The following is a 23,636-nucleotide window of genomic DNA, read 5'->3' on the forward strand; positions in this document are numbered from 1 at the left end:
AGTTGAAGTTGTGATTAAATTTAATCTGAAACTATTAAGTCTTAAAAAGAAAAAAAGTATTCTTTGCACTTGCAATCTAAAGTAAACCCCGCATTATTCAAGGGAGTGTCAGTGTCAGGATTTGGCTCTTTTTGAAATGCCACTACACTGAGAAAAAACTGACTGTTACTCCAACAAATTCAGGAGTCACAAGGTATCAAAATCACTACACTTGTAAAAAGAAAGCTTATTCTAATAATACAGTTAAGGATAAAAAGTAATTGCCCTCCCCAGCATCATGATTTTAATTAATGTTTTAAAAGGATTAAAAAAACCCAAACATAAACATGCCACTAGGCCTTCATCTTCCATATTCTGTTTGTAAACCAGAGTAAATTTGTTAAGTACTGATTTGCTAAAAAGATAGCTATAGCAGTCTCTTTTTAGACCGAATTTCTAATCAGGTACCTTTTATCTGTCTAGACTTACAAGGTGTGCCTATCGTTTCACTGGAGGGCTTTAGCTATAGAGAGCCTGTTTCCATAACTGGTACTTAAAGTCTGTTCACCGGTGAAAGAAACTTCTGGAGCCTTACAACGTTCTCAAAGTGAGCAATCAAATCATCCACAGGCCTCAAAACTGTTTTGAATTTGATATGTGGGAATCAATTTGTTGTATAGAGCAATATTCTGATTATCACAGCCATAATGGACGTTTTTCTAAAATAATTTCTGTCCTGACTATCCACCCTTGTGTGACATCTATAATCTGCTTTCCCTTAACATGCGTTAGTTTCCAAAGCTGATGGACAACAGACAACTTTCATCTATTCTATTTTAATAGTTCCACAGTCTAAACGATCTTCCAAGTTTGTAAAACACACTGGGCTCTTACTCGGTGACCATTTGGAGCAGAGCTTACTACACAAACAAATTCAAGCATTAAAGCAACACATTTTCCTTGAAGTATCTCCCTGTAGAGATGTCAATATACTTAAACATACTAATTTTTAGTCCCTTTTCAAGACAACTATGGAATTATACTTCAGTTTCCTGTATCTCATTAAATTTGTGTTGTCACACTGTAGTTTAGACTATCCTCAGGACAAAAGGCTTAAGCAATAATTTCATAGAAGGAAGACCTATGACTTTGACCAACTGCACACTTCCTCCAAACCACAGACAAAAAGATGGCTGGAGAGAACGGGCAGGAAACTGAGGGGTTAAGAGGTGAGAGGATCAATATGCACTGCTACCCTTGTACCTTTTGTATCGCTCAAGGCAAAGGTTAAGTAGGGCATGGTATTTCCCTTCTGGCAGATAGGGGCAGTTAATAACATGGAGTGGGGATTGACTAGAGTACAAAAATGGCACAAAGGCAGCAATGTGATAAGGTTAATTACCAGACTTCAGTCTATTAATTTACATATAAGAAAGTAAAACTTCCTCCTCCACAAAAACTATCAGGGAAGAGCTCTATCAGAGGACTCCCAAAAGAGGTCCTTCCCCTGTCATCTCAGCCACAGAGAAGACAGATCACTCTAGCAAGATCTTTACAGACCGGGAACAGGAACAAAACTGGAACAGAACATAGTTTCGAGTACTCATACAAACAGCATGGAACTACTATAGAAATATAAATCTGTCTTATACAAATGTTTGTTTTCTGACTTTATTACGTAAATAAGCACCTCAAAAAAGCTATATACTATTTATAATATTTAGCTGCTAACTAAAGGGGTTGTTAGAAAATTAATTTTCTGATTTTCTTCTCGTTAGTAATTAATCAATTCTGAGAAAAGAAACCATCCTTCCTTAAAGCTACTATTTATGATAAAATTCTCATAGCAAATTAGTCATTATGAGCTTAATTTGTATAGTTCTTGGTCTTATGCCACTACTAATCAACTTGTGCCTCAGGAATAAGTCAAATAAGTCAGTGTACAGGTTTTTGTTTCTTTCTTTTTTTTTTACTGAATGAGCAAATCAATCACACATCAGTGTTGTAAATTTATGTGCAAAAGCATTGAAGTGCTTTACTACAAATTACAACGTAGAAACACGTTAACTAAACAATTAAATTCATACAATCAGATTTAGGAATATAACAACACAAAGAAGAAACAGAATTACAGTACATTTACAACACAAGACAAATACATGGAATTCATTAGAAAATATTGTAATAAATAATTCATGAATTATAGTGCAATTGATTTATGCATAAATATAACTAATTGCCTAAAAATCAGTTGTTAACAAAAATCTGTCAAAAATCAAGGCAGCCACAGAGTTTTACTAAATTACTGCGACAATGGAAATACTGCAATTAAAAAACAAATACAAGTATTTGTACTGTAAACAACTAAAAAAATCAGTCTCACTAAAGTTAATATACAATTTAATATAAAATTGTCATTAGCTACCAGAAATGGTTTAAACAACTTTACTGAGCAGTAGTTCTAAAAACAGAGGCACTGTTTTTTAATATAAAATACTTGAGAAACATTCAAATAAGTAGAAAGCATGTAGGGCTTGCTTTCGCCTTCATTTAAAATTCTGCTGAAACAGGAATTTTCAGAAGTTATCAATTACTAAGTAGTGACTGGTAACTGAATTTATAAAACAGTTCAAAATGTATAATTTAAATGACATTAATGAAATACATAGGGGTTGGGGGAGGAGAATTTACACATTTCCCTGCCTTTCCTTAGCTGTGTAATTAAACATTAGCCTAATAATTAGAGACAAATAATTCTGTTCTTTAAACACTTACAGGTTGAGTATCATCTATAAACTATCAAAAAATATTTTAATTACTATTTCTGACCAAAAAATAAATACAAGTACTAAAATGTTGAAAATTAATTATAATATTACATACAAAATTACTGAGTAGTGTTAAGTCAATAGTAAAATGATCCCTGATTTTATGAATCCTGTTAAATTTTTGGTCAGGTCATCTTTTAAATGATATAAAAAGAGTACTGTCACTTGCCTTCAATATAAAGTTCTGATTCAAATTTCTAACAATGTCTGAGGAGTAGAAAACATCAGTATGGTACAAATATTAGGCAATGGATTGAAGCCCCAGATTTTTGCAAGAAAAACTGTATAAAGACAGATGTTGAAACTTTTAAGGTTTTTTTTTCAGCTGCATTTTTCAGTGGGGATATATTCACAAATTAATCCTTCTGGCCCTCACAAAATATGGCTTAATTCTTTTAAAACAAAAGATGACCCTGACATCTGCTGTTCTGCCAACTTCTTATCAGGTACATTTCTGCTTAAAATCATAGAATCACAGATTAAGCTGAGTTGGAAGAGACCCACCAGGATCACTGAGTCCAACTCCTGACCCTGCACAAGACACCCCAAGAATCATCATGTGCCTGAGAGATTCATTCTGTAATATGCAAGTAAACCTTAATGACTGAAGAAGATTCAGTATAGATCTGAGAGACCAAAGAACTGAGATACTAGTAGTGCAGTTTCAAAGGATTATTCTGTTTTAAAGTGGAAGTTGTCATTTTTCAGTGGTGTTAATAGATGGGCTAGATTTTGCCACCAGTATTGCAGTATGCTCTCCACTGATTTTAATGGCAAGTTTATCTATAAATGAAATTACCTGATGTGTGCTATATGTATCTAACGTCACATTTAATTTCTATAATTAACCCATACACATGCAAATTTAAGTGGGGGGAAAAAAATGTGTGCATGGGTAAGATGTACATAAAAGTTGGAGAAAGTATTTTTTTTTAATGCCAAAATAGATACATATAGAAAAAATTACATGTTGAGAGGAAAAGGGCATTGATGTTCAGTAGTGAATGTATGAAGCAAGCCCCCATTCATATGTAGACATATACTTCTGATATTACATAAAAAAATTAAGTGTGATAAAAAGTCCAATGTGAATACTTTGAAATTCATGTAAAAACTGCAATATGAAGGTAATTGGTCTCCCTTAAATTCTATTAAAAGTTACGTATTTAAAATGAACTGCCTAACTTCTAACTACCAAATTTATAAAGAATTTATACTATTGAAAAGTTCAAAACAGTTTCACTGTTTCATATTTGTATTTCTATCAAGACCCTGAACTGCAAATTTGGTTATTAGCAAGATGATAATGTAACTTGGTATTCATTTTGTTAAACTGAAAATGTTTTGAAATGTCACAGCAGCAAATACATTACAGTTACAGTGAGGTTTTTCAATAGGAGTGTGACACAATCCTTAAATAAATTTTAAGTAGTCATAACATCAACTAACCAGCACGTTTAAACAAAAAAACAAACAAACCCAAACCATTCTCAAGCTCATTCTGTGCACATTATGAACATGCTCTAAGATGCATTCCAACTTTCTTTTTAAACCTTACAAGTTACCTTAATTGTCAAACTAAAAAGGAAAATTATGTTAAAATTTAAGTTATTTTATGCTCTTAGTATTCCATCTCATTTCATATTTAATAATTCTATAACTACAGTAATTTCTCAGATTTCATAAGTGTACACTTTGTAAACACCAATTTCTTCCTAAACCAACAACAAAATTTTCTTAAAATGATAAAAAAATGCAGTTTATGCCTGCTAAACACACATTTTTGTAATGAAATGTTTTTCTTACTTGTATTGGATATTTAAATAACGAACTTTTTTCTTTCACAGAATGTACTATATCCTACTAATACTTCACAAATCCACTTCCTTGTGAGGAACTATCTTTTTTTAAAAAAAAAAATCCCTTGCTGTGTATAATCTGAGTTACTTACAATTTATTGCAAGTATTCTGTGAACTATAAAAGTCTGCTAACCCTTGGTTGTGTATTTCCGTAATAAGATGGATAATTAAATGGGTAAAGTGGTTCTTCACCAATTAAAAATTATGCTTCACATGACAAATACTTGTTTTCCCAAAACATCTTTATGCTAGTGACTACTAAATAAACCTGAATCTTTTCACCTATTTATACAAGGATTATATTAAATACACACTATCAGAATTAAGTGAGCAACTCTATAATTCTGTCCACAGTGAAAACCCTGAATAAAACTATTTTTCAAAAGGCATGTATGTGGTTTTTGAACTGTATCATTTAATGTCTTCTGTCAGAGTGAGCATATGTATTTCTCACATAGTGTGTGTATACAGACATACATACACACACACAAAACAATTTGCTAACAATTATTCTACACAGGCTTGCTACTATTTTTGCAGCTGCCAGTCCCTGAATCTGTCATATTAAATAAGCCAGTATCTGGTAATCGGAGTTTCTTCTTCGGTGGAGTCTTCAATGTTCCAGATCTTTCTTTTACTTTATATTCTAAAGTGCTGTGAGGTACCCCATAAATTCCTTGTGCTTTGGAAACACTCATTTTCCCACTCATTACCATTGCAATTGCTTCTTCCATTATTTCATGGTCATACTGCCGATAGCGGCCACGTTTTTTCCTTGGTTGCTTATTATCTTTACGATCCAAACTATCTTCTGTATTTTCTGAGGTTCCATCTACTGTCCCATTCTTAGCATTAAGACACAAAGGAGAGAGGTCCCCATGCAGAAAGTAGGAGTCAACACTTGAGTGAGTTACAGGTCCAGAACATTCAATTTTGTTCTGTTTAGGGAGGATATTTTTCAATTTTTGAAGAGCTGATCCTTCTAAGACTGAGGAGGTTTTAGAAACGTGGTACATAACATCCAGAAGACCAGCAGTATCAGACTGTGGTTTGGACACAGAACTTATTCTTAGCTGAGGAATTTTTAATTGTACAGTAGGGCTTGAAGTTTCATATTGTAGATTTTCACTTTTTTCTTTAAACTGAGTGACCATTCTCTGTAGAGTTAACTGGTGGAGGTAACTGGAAGCTGTTGGGAATTTTAATTCTGAGGTTTCAAGTAGACTGAGTTTACTTTTTTCTGTGCGCTCTGCTTGAGCTCTTGCCCACAAGGCTACTTTTTGTAGGACTGCACAAGTTTCTTTACTGTCTTTAAATGAATAACTATCATTGAAATCTCGAGTTTTATTTTTAAAAGGTGCAGGCTTTCCTGCTGGTAAGGCTTCTAAGTGGAGAAGTAAAGTTTTTTGAGGTATGCCATAAAGTATGCCTGCTTTATTTATGTCCAGTGCTCCAGACTGAATGTCTTTCAAAGCTTTTGAGAGCAAACCATCTGCAAACTCAGCACTTCTTTCCACATAGTCCTCTCTGTTTCTGTGTAGTCTCCTGGATGGATGGAATGAAACGATGGTAAACTGATGTATGAGAGACTCTCACACAGCTATGGAAGGGAAGGGTCCACTCCTTTATTATACTCCTTGCTTCGGTAACATCACTGCTTCTGATACTTTTTAGCCTTTGAGATGTGGTAGTTAAATGATTATCCTAACAAAATGTTACAGTTCTGGTAGGACAGTGTCAAAAATCATACCGTGGCTTCTACAGCAGCCCTTCCAAGAACTTTATATCCTAGCCCAGTATTTGGTAATAGTCTCATGTGCTTGCTATATTCCCTCGTTCACATGCTTGCAGAGCAACACTTGTAATTTTAATTACACAATTAACGTTCCATTAGAGACCCAAATCCTGAAGGAGTTTTTGTTAGTAGAAACGTGACGTTACCGCTAAACAAGTAATAAAAGAGTCAACCCCCTCATAGGAAACTTGCAGCAATAAGTACATAACTACACACAAACATCCCAGACTTACACAAAACTAGGCTTTCTACAACAAGAAGATAAAGTGCTGTAGTTAACAATCAAGTCCATTTTTCGCAAAATAAGACAATTTCTAAAGCTTCTACTCACTATTTACAGCTCACTAATTACAAAGCCATTCATTTTCAAACTTTTTCATATCAGCAAATTAATAAAGTGCACTTTTACATCATTCAACAAATGCTGCTACTGTAGTCCTATTCGTAGTAAGTTATTTGTAAGACGTACAGGTGACAAAAAGAGTCCTGCTATGGCTAGTGGATGGGAGAATGCCAAGATCATAAAATCCAACAAAATAATACAATTCACTAATTTTGTGGTAGCTTTCAGCAGATGCAGTAATGTTTTCCTTGCTGAATAAAGAAATTTAACTATTTGCCACCACACACCATAGTCAGAACCATGATGCAAGTATAAGTATGATGATTAAGAGCTCTCTCTCACGCGCTTGCTCTCTCTATTAACAAATATTATAGATAATAGTCATTTAACTTGTTCATGTTATTTGAAGAAGATTTGACATCTAATTATTAACATGGTCATTTCTGTCCAAAATTGAAGTTCCCTAAATAAATTCTAAAATAAGTATTTGCATTTTCTTCTACTACTCTCTTACTTTTAATGTGTTATGTAATCAATTTTCATGTAATTTTTAGTAACATGAACTAAAGTTTGGTGATTGTTCTGATAACTTTTCTTTAAACAGAAAAAAAAGGAAAAAGACAAATGAAACATATGATATATACATAGACACACACTTATGAGTGACAAAAATTCTTTTGAAAGCAAAATAGGAACCACATGTGTGTGCCAGTATATACAGGTATGTTATGAACATAAAACCTGGCCAGAGAAAAGAAACCTGGATTGTCTTTTTGATAAGCCAAAGAGAGTCCTAAACATTGCTTACCCAGACACTGAGTTTTCAGAACACAATGGATCATATTTTGGTTCTTCCAACCTTGCGCTTTTCTTTGTAGAGAGATCTAGCACTCCATCCCCTGCAAAGAACGAGTAGTGATGATAACAGTGGTTTTAAGGAAGATCTCAGAGATTTTTGTCAGCAAATGTATTCTCACCTATGGCACAATGTTCAAACAGATACTTTATCTTGTAAAATTTCTGACACCTTATTCCATTAACAGTATCAGCCATCAGAAAATGATTTTGTATACTTGATTTGTAACCAAACTTTTTTAAATTTGAGAAAAACAAAAAAAGTAAACCCATTCAGAAATAAAATTTAAAAGAACCTGTATTAACCAACCATGACTGCTTTCCTAAAAATCACTTTTTACTTTCAAGGCAACCAAAACAATGCACTTGACATTATTTATATACAGTAAACAAACACACAATTCTGATGCTGAAGTTGAACTTGACATAACTAAATCCTAGCCTTACAGAACAATTCAAGCCAATAAGGATTCCAGGAGGCCTCCAGACCAACCTTGTGCTCAGAGCAGGGTCAGCAATGACACTAGACCAGGTTACTGGATGAGCAGGTACCAGTAACTGGGTAACTTCCCAGTAACCAGTAATGTCCCCATAACTGGGAAAAGAGCTTGAGCCCAATACAGAGTTCTAACACTTCAATTATACATACTCCTCCTGCTGCCTCCACATATATACAATAATATTAGAAATTGAAAGACCTAAAGTAGGGTGGGAGTCCACTCTGTCAAGTCACTGATAAATGTTAAATTAAAGATTTATAATTGGCTGTTAAAAACTATGAAGTATTGAAATAGAAAAACATACTTTTTAAAAATCAATACTTAAAAACATTAACAGTTGAAATACTACTTTTAATTTTTTTTTCTTAAAAAAAAATCAATTACATTTGAATTATAATTAAATACCCTAAATATATTTAATTTCATACCTTTCTTCCTTGGTTCCCTCTTTCAAACTTGGGCTGTTTTGTGTGCCTGAGCTCTGCGAATTCAATTTTAAGTTTCAACATGTAGCTCAACATTCAATTCTATAATCACCCTTACACTACCCCTTATTGCATTTACAGTGTCATTTTAATGTTACTGCCTATTATTTTTAAAACATCAATCAATCACACATATTTTCCCATAGCCTCAGATGCAGATGACGAAGCACTGGTTGAAGGATCCAAATGCCAACCATCAAATAAGAAGTCAAGAAAATTGTTTGGGTAGCTCTCCTTTATACCAATAATGTAAAGTAATAGAGTTCGTGTAATAATCAAATTCAGATATTTTTTTTTTTTTCTGCTTTTTGACTGTTCTTCCACAACTATTTTGTACTATTTGAAGGAGGTCAAAGAGAGAAAAAGGAACATCACAACTCAGCATTAGGGGATGAATATATATAAATATACCACTTGGCAAAGGTGCTCCTTTTCACCTGAACACATACCTTTCAAAATCTTTCATAAGAAAGTTAGAGTAAGGACTAATGCTAATCAACCTTCCTGATTCATTGATATTACAGAAGAAAAAGCCAATTAAGAACTCTACAAAAAAATTCTACGTAGACTTTTTGGCCAACCCAGGAATACCCAAGCTCAACCCAAAGTCCCTTAGTCCTGTGCAACAGACAGATTTCATCTGTTGTGTTCTGTCAGTGGCACAAAGTACATCTCCCTTTCTTAAGTGCTTGTGTGTTCCCTTACGCAACATTCTCTCCATCTTCAGTTGATACAGACATCACAAAAAAGTTTAGAAGACATTACTGGAAAAAAAAAAAACTACTTCAAAGTTGACAACTTATCAAGCAATAAAAAGCTAATTGTCTCTCCACCAATTTACAAAGAAAAAAAAAAAAAAAGCAAAGCTAGCTAGATTTTTAGTAAAAGAAAAAGCCCCAACAAATAAACAAAATCCAAAGGCTCTTGTAAGATTCCATAATGAAAATAATTTTCATTCCCAATCTTTCAGAATTGGCTTTGCCAACACGAGGCTAGCAATCAGTTGAAAAGTGATTAAAAGAACACAGCAGTGAAAATTCAGCCTTCTGAAACAAAAAACTAGATACATTTTCAGTCTCTAAAGGATATGCAGAATTGAAGTAATTTGAAGTTCAAGACATTTGATTCTTCCAACACAGCAAATGCAGATTCATTAAGTACATGACAGCCCCCTGAAGACAATGCTTTATGGGAAGATGATATTCAGTATAAAGAATCATAAAAAATTTGATATACATGCAAAATATCAGATAGAGTCACTGGACTACAGATTTTTTTAGTAATTTCATTTGAATTTAAAAAAAGCAAATTAAACCCCCCCCTCCCCCCCAAAAAACAAATAACAAAAACAAACAAACCAAAAAAACCCACTGAAACCAACAAGAAACAATCCTCACAAAACCCCACCTGAAACTGGTAGGAAAATGAGAGCATTTGCTATAAAGCTCTAAGACATAGTGAAATCCTACCTAATGAAATGAATTTGTGCATATATACACAATTAAGATATTCAATTTGGTACATTAGGACCAAATTTGGTACAGGACCAAAAAGTTTGTGAAGAGGTATCCTACAGATGAACTATGAATCTTGGAAGCTTGTTACTTGCAAGATAGGAGCAGTCTTTGCTAAACTAAACTAAAGAGGCAGAACTTTCTATTATTTCTTACAAATCAGTCAAAACAGGTATGCAAGAATTCTGGACAGGAACTGAATTATATCAGGAAGAGAAAAACCACTCTCTAAGGTGGCTTTAATAAAATATATGAAATTACTTCTACTCTTTAGGCGAAGCCATGACTACTAAGAAGTGAGTCTTCATAAAAAAAAATATGTAACACTGGATAATATAGAAAATATATTAAATGCTTTGGAGGTTTGCTACTCATGGTCTTCTAATGTAGCTATTTCTATGCAAATTAAATTATTCTTATCTTCAAAGAAATGGCTCAACCTCTGGCCTTTGGTTTTCAGCACAAGATCATCAGGTGCACCAATATCAAGATGAAACTAAGTGTGATCAAAGTTCATTTTCTAAATAATAAGGACCACAATCACTTGAAACTGCTCCAGACTAGTGATGTTATGGAAGCAGGGAGGGGAACAGGAAGCAACAGAAACCAGGTCAGCCTAGAGTTTCTACAACTGGTATTTCTACATTGATTTCTAAACTGAGGTTTTTTCTGGGTTTCAGAAAATCTCTCATTAGTTATTATGAACTGTCTTACTACATCAGATAAACTACTCTACTCAGTTCACAGCCCCCAGGCAGGGGGAGCACTCCACTCCTAGTGTGGAAGAACACATAAGTCTGGCTACTACCTGCAGCTCTTTGCTCTCCTGCCCTCCTATCAGCTGCTATCATTGGCTTAAGGATCTCAGAGATTTATCCCTGCCTACTCTAACTTTAGTTTCTGGCCTTGGTTCTGTTGGCTGTGAAGTCTAAGGCCCCTTGTGAACCCAGTGACCCATGACCTCCTGTCACAGCAGTTCCAATGTTTAAGAACTGTTGAGCAAAACCTGCCCATTAACTGTCTCTTCCTCTAAGAATTTTCAGAGAGCACTACCTAGTTTTAATATAGTAAGATTTAGTAAATAACAACTCTCCCTTTACCTTATCCATCCAAATAAGGGGTTTTGTAGCAACAAAACAACACCTTTGTCTTCAGCACTTTTCCTGATCATGCCTTGCCTTTTGCTGGCTATTCTCTGTGCTTCTGAACACAGAAAGTGTTTTCAGGAAACTGTCAGTAGGAACACCAAAGCTTTTTATTACTTCTTAACTAGCACTTTGAATAGCCTCTTTTGACTTAAAAGTGCTATTTTGTAACATGAAAAAATGCCAGATGAAATTGGGTGGTCATGGTATCTGTGAGAATAGGACAGGGGCTGCTCTGTGCTGGGTAGAGATGGCTGGCTCCCAGACCTACTGGGCACAGCTGAGTCCAGCAGCCACTTGAGCAGAAACTCCGGAGAACTGTATTTAAGAAAGGGGGGAAAAGTGTCAGATGGACACAAAAAATGGGAACAAAAACAATGAGAAAATGGCAGAGGTAAGTCCAGTGGTAGAGAGAAACCATTAGGTACAGACTGTGGACAGCCCACACCCAATCCCCCTACACTACAATAGGTGGTGGTGGTCACAAGGGAGCCTGGAGTGAAGCTGAGCCTGGGAAAGGAGGGAGGAAAGGCAGTGTTTTAATGACTCTTTTGTTTCTACTGCCTGAATTAACAATGAAATATTTATGTTAATAAGCAATAATTCAAATTATTTTTCCCAAAGTCTGCTTAGATGGCAAGTGGTAGTAAGCAATGACCATATCCTTCTATCAACTCATAAGCTCTCCTTTCTGTTCTTCCCGTTTTCTCCCCTGTGCCATTGTGAGAGAAGTAAGCAAGCAAGCATCTGGCAAGGAGCTTGGCTGTTAGCCACCATGGAAGCCAGGGAAGAAAAACACCTACTCCCCTCAAAACTGTAGCTTTTTAGGGTGACTTTCTCATGCAAACGTATTAAACTATTTCTTGAATATATTTACAGCTCATACAATTTATCTTAGGAACATAGCATGTATATCTTCAAAACGCATACTATTTTCACCAATAAAAATAGTAAAAATGGGATCATAAGAAAAAGAAGCTTATTTTCAGTAAAGTTTGGAATTCTTTCAAAACACTGCTAGCTATCTTTTGATGTCTTCCAGTCTATAATGGCTCAATGAAACAGGAGAATTATGAAAATTTTCTTGCATATTTTGGCTATGTTTACACACTATCAGTGTGTGGTTCCAGGTATCTTGGTTCCAGAAGATCCAGAAACAAGAATAAACTTGCGCAGCTAAACCTGCAGATTATATATTTGTACTGCTTCTACTCACTCTTGAAGTCACTTTTCTTAGAAGCTTGAGAACTAGCAACTCTCCTGCATCTACCAAGTCAAAGAAGCCTCAGCATCAAACTTTGCTGCTGCTAGGAATGTTCCTGAAAGAGTTCAGCCCCATGACTGCACAAGGAAATAAGCTGCTACACGATATTCCAACAATGTCCCTTACTCACCATTTCATTCTGCAAGGATGTTGCTTCTCCACTGGCTTAATTTAGAGGAAAAGCAGTATTGCAAAAGTACACATTATCACCCCACTTTTGTTAGATGCAGTGCATTGAAAACAGGTTTTGTTTGACTATGCAGAGTCATTTTCAAGGCCTGGACAGTCTTAAGAACTACATGGATTAGAAAAAGGAGCAAGATACATTTTTGGAGACAGTTGCTGCTAATTGATTGACAGTGAAATGATTGCCTGATTACCAGCAAGGCACACAGGAATTAAAGCACCCTGCTAAATTACCACACTTCCACCTGCAGAGGAAAGTAGAGCATGCTCTAGGACTCTACTACCAGTCAGGTGTCAGCTGGACATACCTGGATGCTAGTGCTTAAACACTCATAGTAGCAAATGCTGCAGTTCCAGAGGAGCAACAGGTTTATCTCAGCCAGTAGCTAGACACAAACTCAGCCCCTCTATCACTCCCCTTCCTCAATATGGAGGGCAGGAAGAAATAAGATGAAAATCATCACGATAAATACAGAGAAATCACTTGCCAATTACAGGCAAAACAGACTTGGGGAAAATTAATTTATTGCAATTTAAAATAGATTTGGATAATGAGAAAAAAATAAAAATTAAAGCACTTCCCCCACCCCTACCTTTTATCAAGCTCTCAACTTCACTCTAACCCCTCTATTCTCCCCCATCCCCAGATGGCATAGGCAAGATTGAGAATGGGGGCTAAAGTCAGTACAATTCTTCTTTACAGCTCCTTCTCAACAGGCCACAGATCCTTCAGGAAACACCCAGTGCTCCAATGTGGGGTCTTCCACAGACTGCAATGGGAACAAGTATCTGCTCTACAAGCTGCAGTGGAACACATGCTCCACCATGTTCCTCTCCATGTGCTCCATGGAAATACCTGCTCTGGTGCCTGGAGCATCTCCCCTCCCCTTTCCCTCACTTTATTGTTCCCAGTGCTGTTTCTTACCCCTCTGCCTGTCCAGCATTTTTCTGCTTTCCTAAGCATGCTTTCATAGCAGCACCACAACCCAGCTCCTGTGCTCCACTTCAGCCTGGCACAGGTCTGTGGCAGAGGTGGCTGAGCCCCACACAGGAAAGCCACAACACTTTCTCCCAGATGCCACCCTACAGCCCTCCCCAGTTACTAATACCTTGCCATGTAAGCCCAAAAATCAGGGCTAGCAGGTCTGGAAGTGTCAGACTTGAAGAATTTTTGGCTTAAGAAATGGCCTCCAAATACTGGAGGAAAGTAAGAAGGTCTCTTTAATGGAGAGCTTCAGTGGCAAAATCTCTTTTCAGTGCCGAGTTAGCACTTAGCTTGGGTCTGCTCACTGCTTCTAGTAATCTGGAAAATACAGTTTACTCCTACCTCTCAAGCTGAAGAATCACTCTCACAGCAAAGGAGCAAGATTGTCTATTTGACTAGTTTGATCATTCATTTCAAAGATAACTATTGTAAATACAAATACAGTTGCCTAAGCAGAAAGTGAACCTAAAGAATTTATACTTAGATCACAATCTTCTTAACAGAATTTAAGACTTCAACTTTGCGGATCCATCAAAGCAATGTAAAAATTTGAAGTTCCTCCTCTGTTACTGCCACTTCATTTGGTAGTTGTAACAGGAATTAAAAATAGCAAACACTAAAGAAAGTTGCATGACATTCAAAAAACATTACTAAGAACAGAACCATGGTACAGCTTTTACAAGTCTCCAGACCAAAGAAGTATACTATGTTAGAGAATTATACATTTCAAAAAATAATCCAATTAAAAAACTTTCATAATTCCCTACCATAGGCATATGACACTTTATTATAACCAAGCTGTCTTCATAAAAAGTACAGAACTGACTGAGAGATAGGTGCAATAATAATACACAATCCCTGACAAAAGCTAATTGAACTAACTTTTTCATGAATCTTTGCACTTAGAACACAATGCAAACAACAAGAGCAGGCTGACATTTTTCATCTTGAACTTATTGCCTGTGTTGCCATCACTACAGTGAAAAGCTAAAATAGCTCAAAATTAACACCTTCAAGGAAAACAGAAAGCAAAATACAATTTTCCTGGTAGGTAAGATGTTCAAGCCACCTTCAACTACAGTCTTATTCCACTATTATTTCTCATTTCAGCATCTCTACATTTCACAGCAAAATGTTACTTTTAACATCTAAAAAGCACTCCAGCAAACATGGCAGTGCAAGTCCTGAGACTCTGCAGTGTCTTACATGGTTTAATGAGTAACTTTTACACTGTGTGGTGCTGAGCAACTATTTTAGATTTAGGTGTTTCACTGAAGGAGGTGCACAATTCTAAGCTTGCTCTTTAGCTTCACTGTAAGAAAAAAATCCAATGACGTAAAATGATTATTTAAATAACTCAATTTCTCTGTATTTTAGATTTTTCTTAGACAAAAGATCAATGGATTTTCAGAAAAGGGTGGCAGCATAACTTTCTTCCTGTCCCTGCCTACTTTCTGCCTACCCTTTTCTTATAATCATAATTATTTACTGCTGAAGTAAGCAACACGCTATAGTGCTGGTATCATGTAAGTATCTTTTATTGCTCTTGCAAAAGAAATGTGCTTAAACCTGACCAATTATAAACCTCTAAGATCGGTAATTCATCCATAGCAAAATTACAGCCAAGCACAATAGGTATATTCTCAGGATTTAAACCACTAAACATTTACTAAACCCTGGCATGAACTGGTCTGACCATACAGAATAAAAGCAAGAATTATAGTATTTCTTAATGTTTTTTTTCTGTCAAAGAGAAAGGATGATTGAGATTTAACCTAGAATAGATATATTTATCATGAGGAATCCATCAGCACTCCCTGCCCCCAAGGATCTCCAATTGAAGACTGCATCATTAGGTACACACATACCAAATCTGCTCATGTATATCAAAATAAAAAAACAAAAAACCCAGACAAAACCCAAGAAACTTAGTTCTGGCTTCTTTCAACTATTTTAGTATGGTACATCACATACAGGTCAACTTTTCCCTTTGATCTGCACTATTACAGAATTAACACAGAATCTCGTATCTGTAAAAGACAAAACCTGCTTTTGCCACTGCTTTCAGTTGCACGTGACAGTCACAACCCCTCCTGAAAACTGCTGCTAATCCAAATCTAGTTCAAAGTCCAAAACACTCTTGTGATTATACTGTTATCAGTTTTGGATAGCAGTATTCCTTGAGGCAAAGAAATTATTTCCTTTTAGCAAATGATAGTGAGACAGACTATCTTTCCAGCTTTACTCTCAGTTAAGAAAGCTGCACTGATCTGTAATGATTAAGGTATGAAGTATGCAAATTTTCTCCCAGATTAATCTTATTTTCTCATCATTCTAACCAGCCTGTATTTAAAGAATCAAAGTGTTCAAGAGCTGACAGAGACTAAATGACATCTGCTCTCTGAAATCCCAACACCTTTTAATTTTTTCTCAGGCTTCTTGACGGGCATTTCTTCAACAAAATTTTGGACCACTGTTACCTGTGCCAGCACAGGTGAGAGGACCTAGATTCAGTATTCCAAAGCTGAGAAATTCCAAAGCTACACAGGCACTCAAAAATCAGAATACTTATCTGCTAACACACAATATGAAAAATGGACATTTATTTTTTAAGGGAATAAGATACCATAAAATAAATAAGTGACAGCAAAACACAAATTATTAGATATAAAAATTTACCTTGCTGAGTATTCTGTTCTTGAGTTCGATTCACAGTGAGGTCTAGAGGGCTATCCTGTTCTTCCTGAAGGGAGTTTTCCGTTTGGTTCATTTGGATACTTTTACACATCAGACTTGGCTCAAATGATGAACCATTTCTGTTCTCTTGAATTTTGCTACTTTTTGAAATGTACTCAATTGCAAACTGACGGATCATTTTTTTCATTAATTCCTGAGCAACTAGGGGAATGTTAGGATCACAGTTCTGAGGAAGATCTAGAAATAAAAAACACAGGCAACAGATATATTAAGAACCAAACTTAATCACTTTTCTTATAAAAAGTACTTCCTATAAGCACACAAATGTGTACACACAAATAAGTACATGTGCAATGAACATATTAATTCAGATGTCTATCAAGTTTTTTTAATGAGCATTCCTAACTGAAGTCACTTGGAAAAACATATAGCACAGATCACTAATTTTTACCTTACTCCCCTATCAGCATGCAAGTAAGAGTATGTGGGGTAGCATTACTTAGGCGTCTCAGAATCTGTATTGTTGGCAAACAAGTTGAATTTTCACTTGCAGACTGTTCATTTTCGGTTTTGAAAATGAAGAATTTTGAATCCAAACCATGAAAGTAAAATAAGATACGGATTAATATAGAAAGAAGTTATTTTCAAATTATAACAAAAATAATTTTAAAGTGTAGTTCTAAAGATTAGCCCGCTTTGTAACATGCAACAGTTGGACTTTTGAGGAACTGATCTTAAAAAGGGGAAAAAAAGCCAAAATGTGTTCCACTCTGAGATTATAATGCCCATTGTAGGTTCAGGATTGAAATGTCAAAACTGATACGACACTACTTGAAATGTCCCATACAACTTGTGGTAATACAAAGTTTTAAACTTTTATTGTAAAATCTTACAGAATTTTCAGGATATTTTCAAAGTGCTAGCAATAAAAACACTTGGAAGAAAAGCTTTATTTCCTATTCTAAACTGAATATATCCTAGCTTTTGCTTGTGTATGTAATATTTCAATGGAAAGAAGTACCTCATTTTAGAAACAAACAAAAAAAAGAAGGATCAAAGGTAACATATGACTTAATTTTAATGTTATCTATCAGCTAGAAAGAAGTTAAACCTTATTTAAAAAGCGTAACTGAAAGTGCAACTGTGAATCAACAAAAAGAATCCTAACAGAAGCAACAGAAAAAACAAAATGTTACTTAGCATAAATAATGTAATTAAGAAACTCAAAGTAAGCTGTGCTACTGCATTGATGACTGCAACACACCATAAGACAATTGACCATACTCAGAGATCTGTGTTTTCCCTTAAACTGGCAGGAGTAGTACTTCATTATCCCACTCTTCCTTCTTTCCTTCAATTCTACACCCCTCCCCTCACAAATATCCTTTTCAATATTTTAACCACTGCCTCATCCCATAGGTAATGAGCGAAACAGTTTTCAGTCAAGGAAGAGGGATTTAAAGCAAATGTGAAAGCAATGAAGAAGAATTGGCTTTTAGGTGAGCCCTGATTGCCTCGAGGAAATACCAAAGGACATGGTTCTGTAGTTACTGGGATAATAAAGTTAATCTGAAACAGATAAAACAGATGATAAACTGAGGGGTTTTTTCATGGAAGTGAAGAAACTGAAAGGGCTGGGTTTGGTAGATGTTTGCATGCTAAGTGTACCTTTCCTAATAGGAAGTTTGGAGGATCACACAGCATATTTGATCAAGTATTTTATATGCCCATGAAGCTTTACCCATCTACTATCAAGAGAGTGACTGCCAGCACTGATCAATGAATGCTGCTCAGATTTAGGACGAATGCACAGAAGATCTTTTTCTTGTTTGTTTCAGGCTTATTTAAAACATCTTCCATTTTGAGAATTCATTTTCACCAACAGAGCATTGCAAGGAATTACAAACCTGCACCTATGAGATCTGCTGTCTATAGCACATAAGAGGGCAGCTGAATCACTGCTCAGATGCTTTCTGTCAAGACCTTTTGGTCTGCCTCGCCATAGTGCTTGGTGAGGCACAGTGAAGCTCCAGCATTTTTAAGACATCTTGGCTTCAAGAGAACTTACCTAAGGCATGACAAAACAAATCTGCTTATGGTTAAAGCCCTATCTTCCAACAATGCTTCAACCAGATCTCTACCAAAATACCTAAAATTGACAGGTGTTTCTTGAAGAGAGGTACAAAGTTAAATTCTAAACTATGGAGGATACCTATAAAGAGAAAGATCTCTTCCCACCATGTAACCTCCAGGCATAGCAATATAAACAGAGCATGCCTATTTCCTGATTCCTAAATAATGAACTCAGTAAACATTCAGCTGGAATTTACCACCCTAGAGACACACTTAGAAGTAAAGAGAAAAAAAATTCAACAGATAGTGGAGTAGTAAGGCAACAGGTATAATGTACTGATGCATATGCAAAATACAAGAAAAGAACACGAAAGTTAAGAAATGAAATTAAATAACTGAATTATCTAGGAACAAAAGTGTTTGCGTGACAGGGTAATGGTAGTTCCAGACAATGAAATCTACTGATCATCAGCTTAACCTGAAAACCCAAAAATGTGAATGCCTGTAATCAGAAATTGATACAAAACGAATTATACAAAACTTTATTAAGACTGAGTAGGGTCTGGAATGACCCTGCTTATACAGAGCAATTAGTTTGCTGCATGCATACAAGAAAAACTTCTTTGACAACTGATAATAAACTAATGATAATAGGTGATCATCAGTGAAAATGGGAGAATTATTTTACATCCTGGTGTGATCTGCATCTTTAAGAAGCAAAAGACCAGAGAGTACAGGGGACCTGCCATTAGCAGGAAAACACGACAGCCTGGAACAGGCTTATTAATCACCATCTCCTGCATTAATTATTATAAAACTGCAACACAGTCAGAACTGCCAGGTTTTTTCCACTTTAGACTCTGCACCAGTAGCCAATACGGGTCAAACCAATACAATATGGCCAAGCACATACTGCTTTTAAACACTTGCAGGAGTAGTCAGCTTTTCCCTTAGGAGCAAATTCATCTTTTACCTTATCTAGTTAGAATAATAAAGGATTTATTTTTTGTTTTTATAATAATTTCTTCAGTAATAGTTTATTTTTTTTGTAATGATTTCCAAATACTCCCTGGGAAGAATAAATGCAGAAGAATTTCTCATATATTCAATGGCTACAGCTATTGGCAGTTTACAGATTTTAAGTTAATTTACTCTAAAAAGGTAATATGATGAGGGGGTGGTGTGTGTGTATGTGTGTTATGTGTGTATCTAAGAGCACATACTCCGAGAGATGTGCTCCCAGGTTGCACATGAAGTGCTCTTGCTGCTAAATGCATATTCAATCAACAGGGCTAGACCAGGTAGTCTAAACTTATCTGCCATAAATACAAATAGTGTTGCTATGACATTGACTGTTCTGTTATGTAAATCATTAACTGGTAAATCATGGTGGAAGTACCTTGGGAGGTAAAACTGGTAAAACTGTTTATTCAAAGCAGACATCTTTGAGGTCAAAGCAAGTTCCTCTGGATTTTATGTAGTTAGGTAAGGAATACTTCCATGAATGGGAGACTCTACAACCTCTGGGTGGCATATTCTACTGCTTGCCTGTCCTCATTTTTCCTTACATTAAAAAGAACCTCTAATTTCAACTTGTTTACGATCTACCATTATCCTGCTATGCACCACTGTAAAGACTTTGACCCTGTCTTAAAATCATAGAATATCCTGAGTTGAAAGGGACCCATAAGGATGATCATCCAGCTCTTGGCCCTGCACAGGACAGCTCCAGGAGTCACACCACGTGCCTGAGATTATTGTCCAAATACTTCTTGAGCTCTGCCAGGCTTGGTACTGTGACGTCTTTCCTGGGGAACCTGTTCCAGTGGCCAACCATCCTCTGGGTGAAGAATGTTTTCCTAATATCCAACCTAAACTGCCCCTGGCACAGCTCTGGGACTGAGGTTGACCCCAGGCCTTGTCACTGGTCACCAGGTAGAAGAGATCAGTGCCTTCTCCTCCACTTCCCCTCAAGAGAAAGCTGTAACTGCAATGAGGTCTCCTCTTAGTCTCCTCCAGGCTGAAAAGGGCAAGTGACTTTAGCCACTCCTTGTATGACTTCCCCTTAAAATCCTTCACCATTTTTGCTGCCCTCCTTTGGACACTCTAATGTTTAATGTCTTTCTTATACTGTGGTGCCCAAAAACTGTCCCCAGCACTCAAGGTGAGGCCACCCCAGTGCAGAGCAGAGCAGGACAATCCCCTCCCTTGCCTGGCTGGCCATGCTGTGCCAAGTGCCCCCCAGGACAGGGTTGGCCCTCCTGGCCACCAGGGCACTGCTGGCTCATGTTCAACTTTCTGTCAGTCAGGACCCCCAGGTCCCTTTCTGTAGTGCTCCTCTCCAGTATCTCATCACCCAGTCTGTTCCGCCCAACATGGGGAAGAGCTTCATCCATCCTGTGATTCACAGTGGCAATCTTCCACTACACAAGAGAAATTTGTAATTAGTCATATAAAATTTTGAAACATGGTGAAACACATTTTGGGCAAGAAAGGTATTAGAACTCTGAACTTAGTATCACTACCAAATATTTCTTAATTGTTATCAGCAGATGGCACCAGATAGACTTGGTATGACCTGAATAGGGTTTTTTTCCAAAATGTTTTATTAGGAGTTGTGACTCTAGCTAAAACTTGCTAAGTTTTAAATTTACATGCCTACATCTGTGTAAACTCACATTTTTCACAGTTGTAAAATACAACGTACCTGTATGTAGTTCATGGATCATGTTATGTACATATATACTACTTCAAACCCAGTAGAACAGCCTCTAAAGTTTTAGAACAAAAGTTAGCCTTAATGTTCCTCTAGTTTCTCTCAGATCACTGCAGACCTGATGTCATTAGGATAAAAGAAGACTGAATTTGTATGATAAAATCTGATATTTTCTGCTCATGACTGTCAAGGTAACAGTTTGAATGCAAGAGAAGAGAGAAATAAATGTCACGTAATTATGACTAATTGTAATGATTTAGTTTAACTCAAAGCTCATGTTTAGGATTAATACTTCCTCAGTTTATGTGCTGCACGAGCTTGTAACTATTCAAATCTGTACTATTAACTATTCTGCACATTAACATTATATGTGATCACTAGACTGCAATGTCTGTGGTGACAGATTTGACTGTTTGGCAAGACAATGAACAATGAGTTAAAAGCTCCCAAAACAGTGTTCCACAACAGTATTTCATTTATGGAAAACCAGTACTTTTTCATTAAAAAGTCAACCTAATGACTTAATTTGTCTTCTGACACAATGCCAAAAGGTAGTGAAAAGCAGCAGGGAATCACAATCCCCCTTTAACCTTCAATCCAGTTGTGTGAAGAGCAGGATCAAGAATACATGATTGCTTCTCAGTGTGCTTGATAAATTCACTCCATCTCTCCCCTTTTTACATAAAAGCCACATTTTCTTTAAACAACCCCACCTCAACAGCCACTGTCCCAGTGAGGTTCGTATCTCTACTTGTAAAATTGTTCAGGTCACTGTTAGGTCATCAGCACGTTAAAGCAGGAGTACAGCTATTTATTCTGAGCCATGTATCATGATTAATTTAGTTAACTTGACTGACCAATAAACAGAAGGAATAAGTCCACTCTTCTGTTCTCATAAACATTCCACCTTTTTCCTTCCTCTATTCAGGTTGCAAACTTCACTACTCTATATCCAGTCATATTCTATGAATCCTCGTAAATGTAGTTGAAATGATCAAGAAATGCAGTCAGTGAAGACAGTAACACTGGCAGGTAGGTGGTCAACACAAAGTATGCTTTATTTTCTTAAGAAAGCAGTGAAACCACATTGAACATTCTTTCCTGATGAAGTTTAAGGGGAAGAGCAAAGCTGTCACAGTTTAACGCACAAACTCTGTCAAAGCTCTCAGTGATTAAGAAAACTGTCCAGATTTTGAAAGCACAAATTAGATTTCTTAAGACTATTAATCAAAAGAAACTGCAGGTTTTGAATGAAGTAGTGTGTGCAACTCAAAAAAACACCTTAGAAAATAACAGGTTTTTTTAATCTGATATAATGTGTGCATGATTACATCGTCATAGGTTTGCTAAATTAAATAGACATTGTCCAAGAAGCGTAACCAGCTTGTGACAGCTACGCAACTGCAAGAAAACTAGAAAACGACCAGAAGAACTCAAAGTAAAATTCAGGTATATGGTACGGTGTAAGAAAGCCATATTTATGAATGGAAATATTTTAGAACATAACCTGGATATCTGCAAATAGTAAAGAGCTTTAAAAACTTACAGGAAAATTATTTTGGGATGGGAAACATGGCATTGAAGATATTTGACAGAGTAGCCCAGAGAATCTGAAAAGACTCAAGTAATCTCAAACATTCTCTCTATAATTTTGTGCCTAAATTCCTTAACTTCTACAAGAGCTTCTCATGTCTCAGTTGTCTCTTGACGGATCATCTATCCTGAAGATAGAACCTGATTCACAACTGTTTTCTTTGGTTTGTTTAAAGAGGTCATATTAATACTGCATGGAAAAATGAGCTTCTAAGAACACACAATGTATATTACTAGAAATAAGGAAAATTAATAGTCCATGAAGAAAATGTCCGATCAAGCTTTTAAACAACTGTGATTCCATGATGTAACAATGATCATGTGTCACATTCTATAATACTCATAGTGAAAAAAGACTTAATATGTATTTTTTAAAGCACACTGTGTTTCTCCCTTAACAAAACAGAACAGTTGAATTTCAGCATTATGGAAGTGGAAAAGCACCACAGTCTACTCTGCTTACACCACCAAAAGGGTAAAGAGAGATGTCATATTTGGGAAGAAAGCATTTGGGTTTCAGACACACTGTTTAAGGGCAACAATCAGTGTTTGATGACAAGAAAGACTTGGATTTGCTGATGTGTCTGCTGAGCACAGGACTTTCCCACAGACAACTGACTACAAAACTAGTCTTTCACTAATACATGGTGAAGTTGGGTTCCTAACGGGAATGCTTTAGTTGTTTACAGGATTTCAAGAGTTTACCTATTTTGGCAGGAGTTCTATCATCTTTTGCCCCAGATTCTACAGCCAAATTGACATACATTAATGTCTTTAGGCTGTCTGCTCCAGACAATAATATATCATGGCTGCATGTT

The 23,636-nt window shown here is 36.1% G+C and overlaps 1 protein-coding gene across 6 annotated transcripts in view; it reads right to left on the bottom strand.

Annotated features, from left to right (window-relative positions):
- The window catches only part of LCORL (ligand dependent nuclear receptor corepressor like), an 82,238-nt gene that overhangs the window by 24,084 nt on the left and 34,518 nt on the right, over positions 1 to 23,636 (bottom strand). For 4 of the 6 annotated variants that reach the window (XM_014261411.2, XM_014261415.2, XM_088055942.1 and 1 more), the window contains exons 5-6: positions 16,419 to 16,673; positions 7,614 to 7,704 (exon numbers count right to left, since the gene is read on the bottom strand). In XM_014261411.2, coding sequence (XP_014116886.2) covers positions 7,614 to 7,704; positions 16,419 to 16,673 — 346 coding nt within the window. Of the gene's footprint in view, positions 1 to 2,225; positions 6,213 to 7,613; positions 7,705 to 16,418; positions 16,674 to 23,636 lie in introns of those variants that run through there. The other 2 variants (XM_005517812.3, XM_088055943.1) reach the window with 2 other exon arrangements.

The sequence above is a fragment of the Pseudopodoces humilis genome, chromosome 6 (genome assembly GCF_049639895.1).
Source record: "Pseudopodoces humilis isolate 2021_Gansu_Grassland_sample_001 chromosome 6, ASM4963989v1, whole genome shotgun sequence".
NCBI classification, from domain to species: Eukaryota; Metazoa; Chordata; class Aves; order Passeriformes; family Paridae; genus Pseudopodoces; species Pseudopodoces humilis.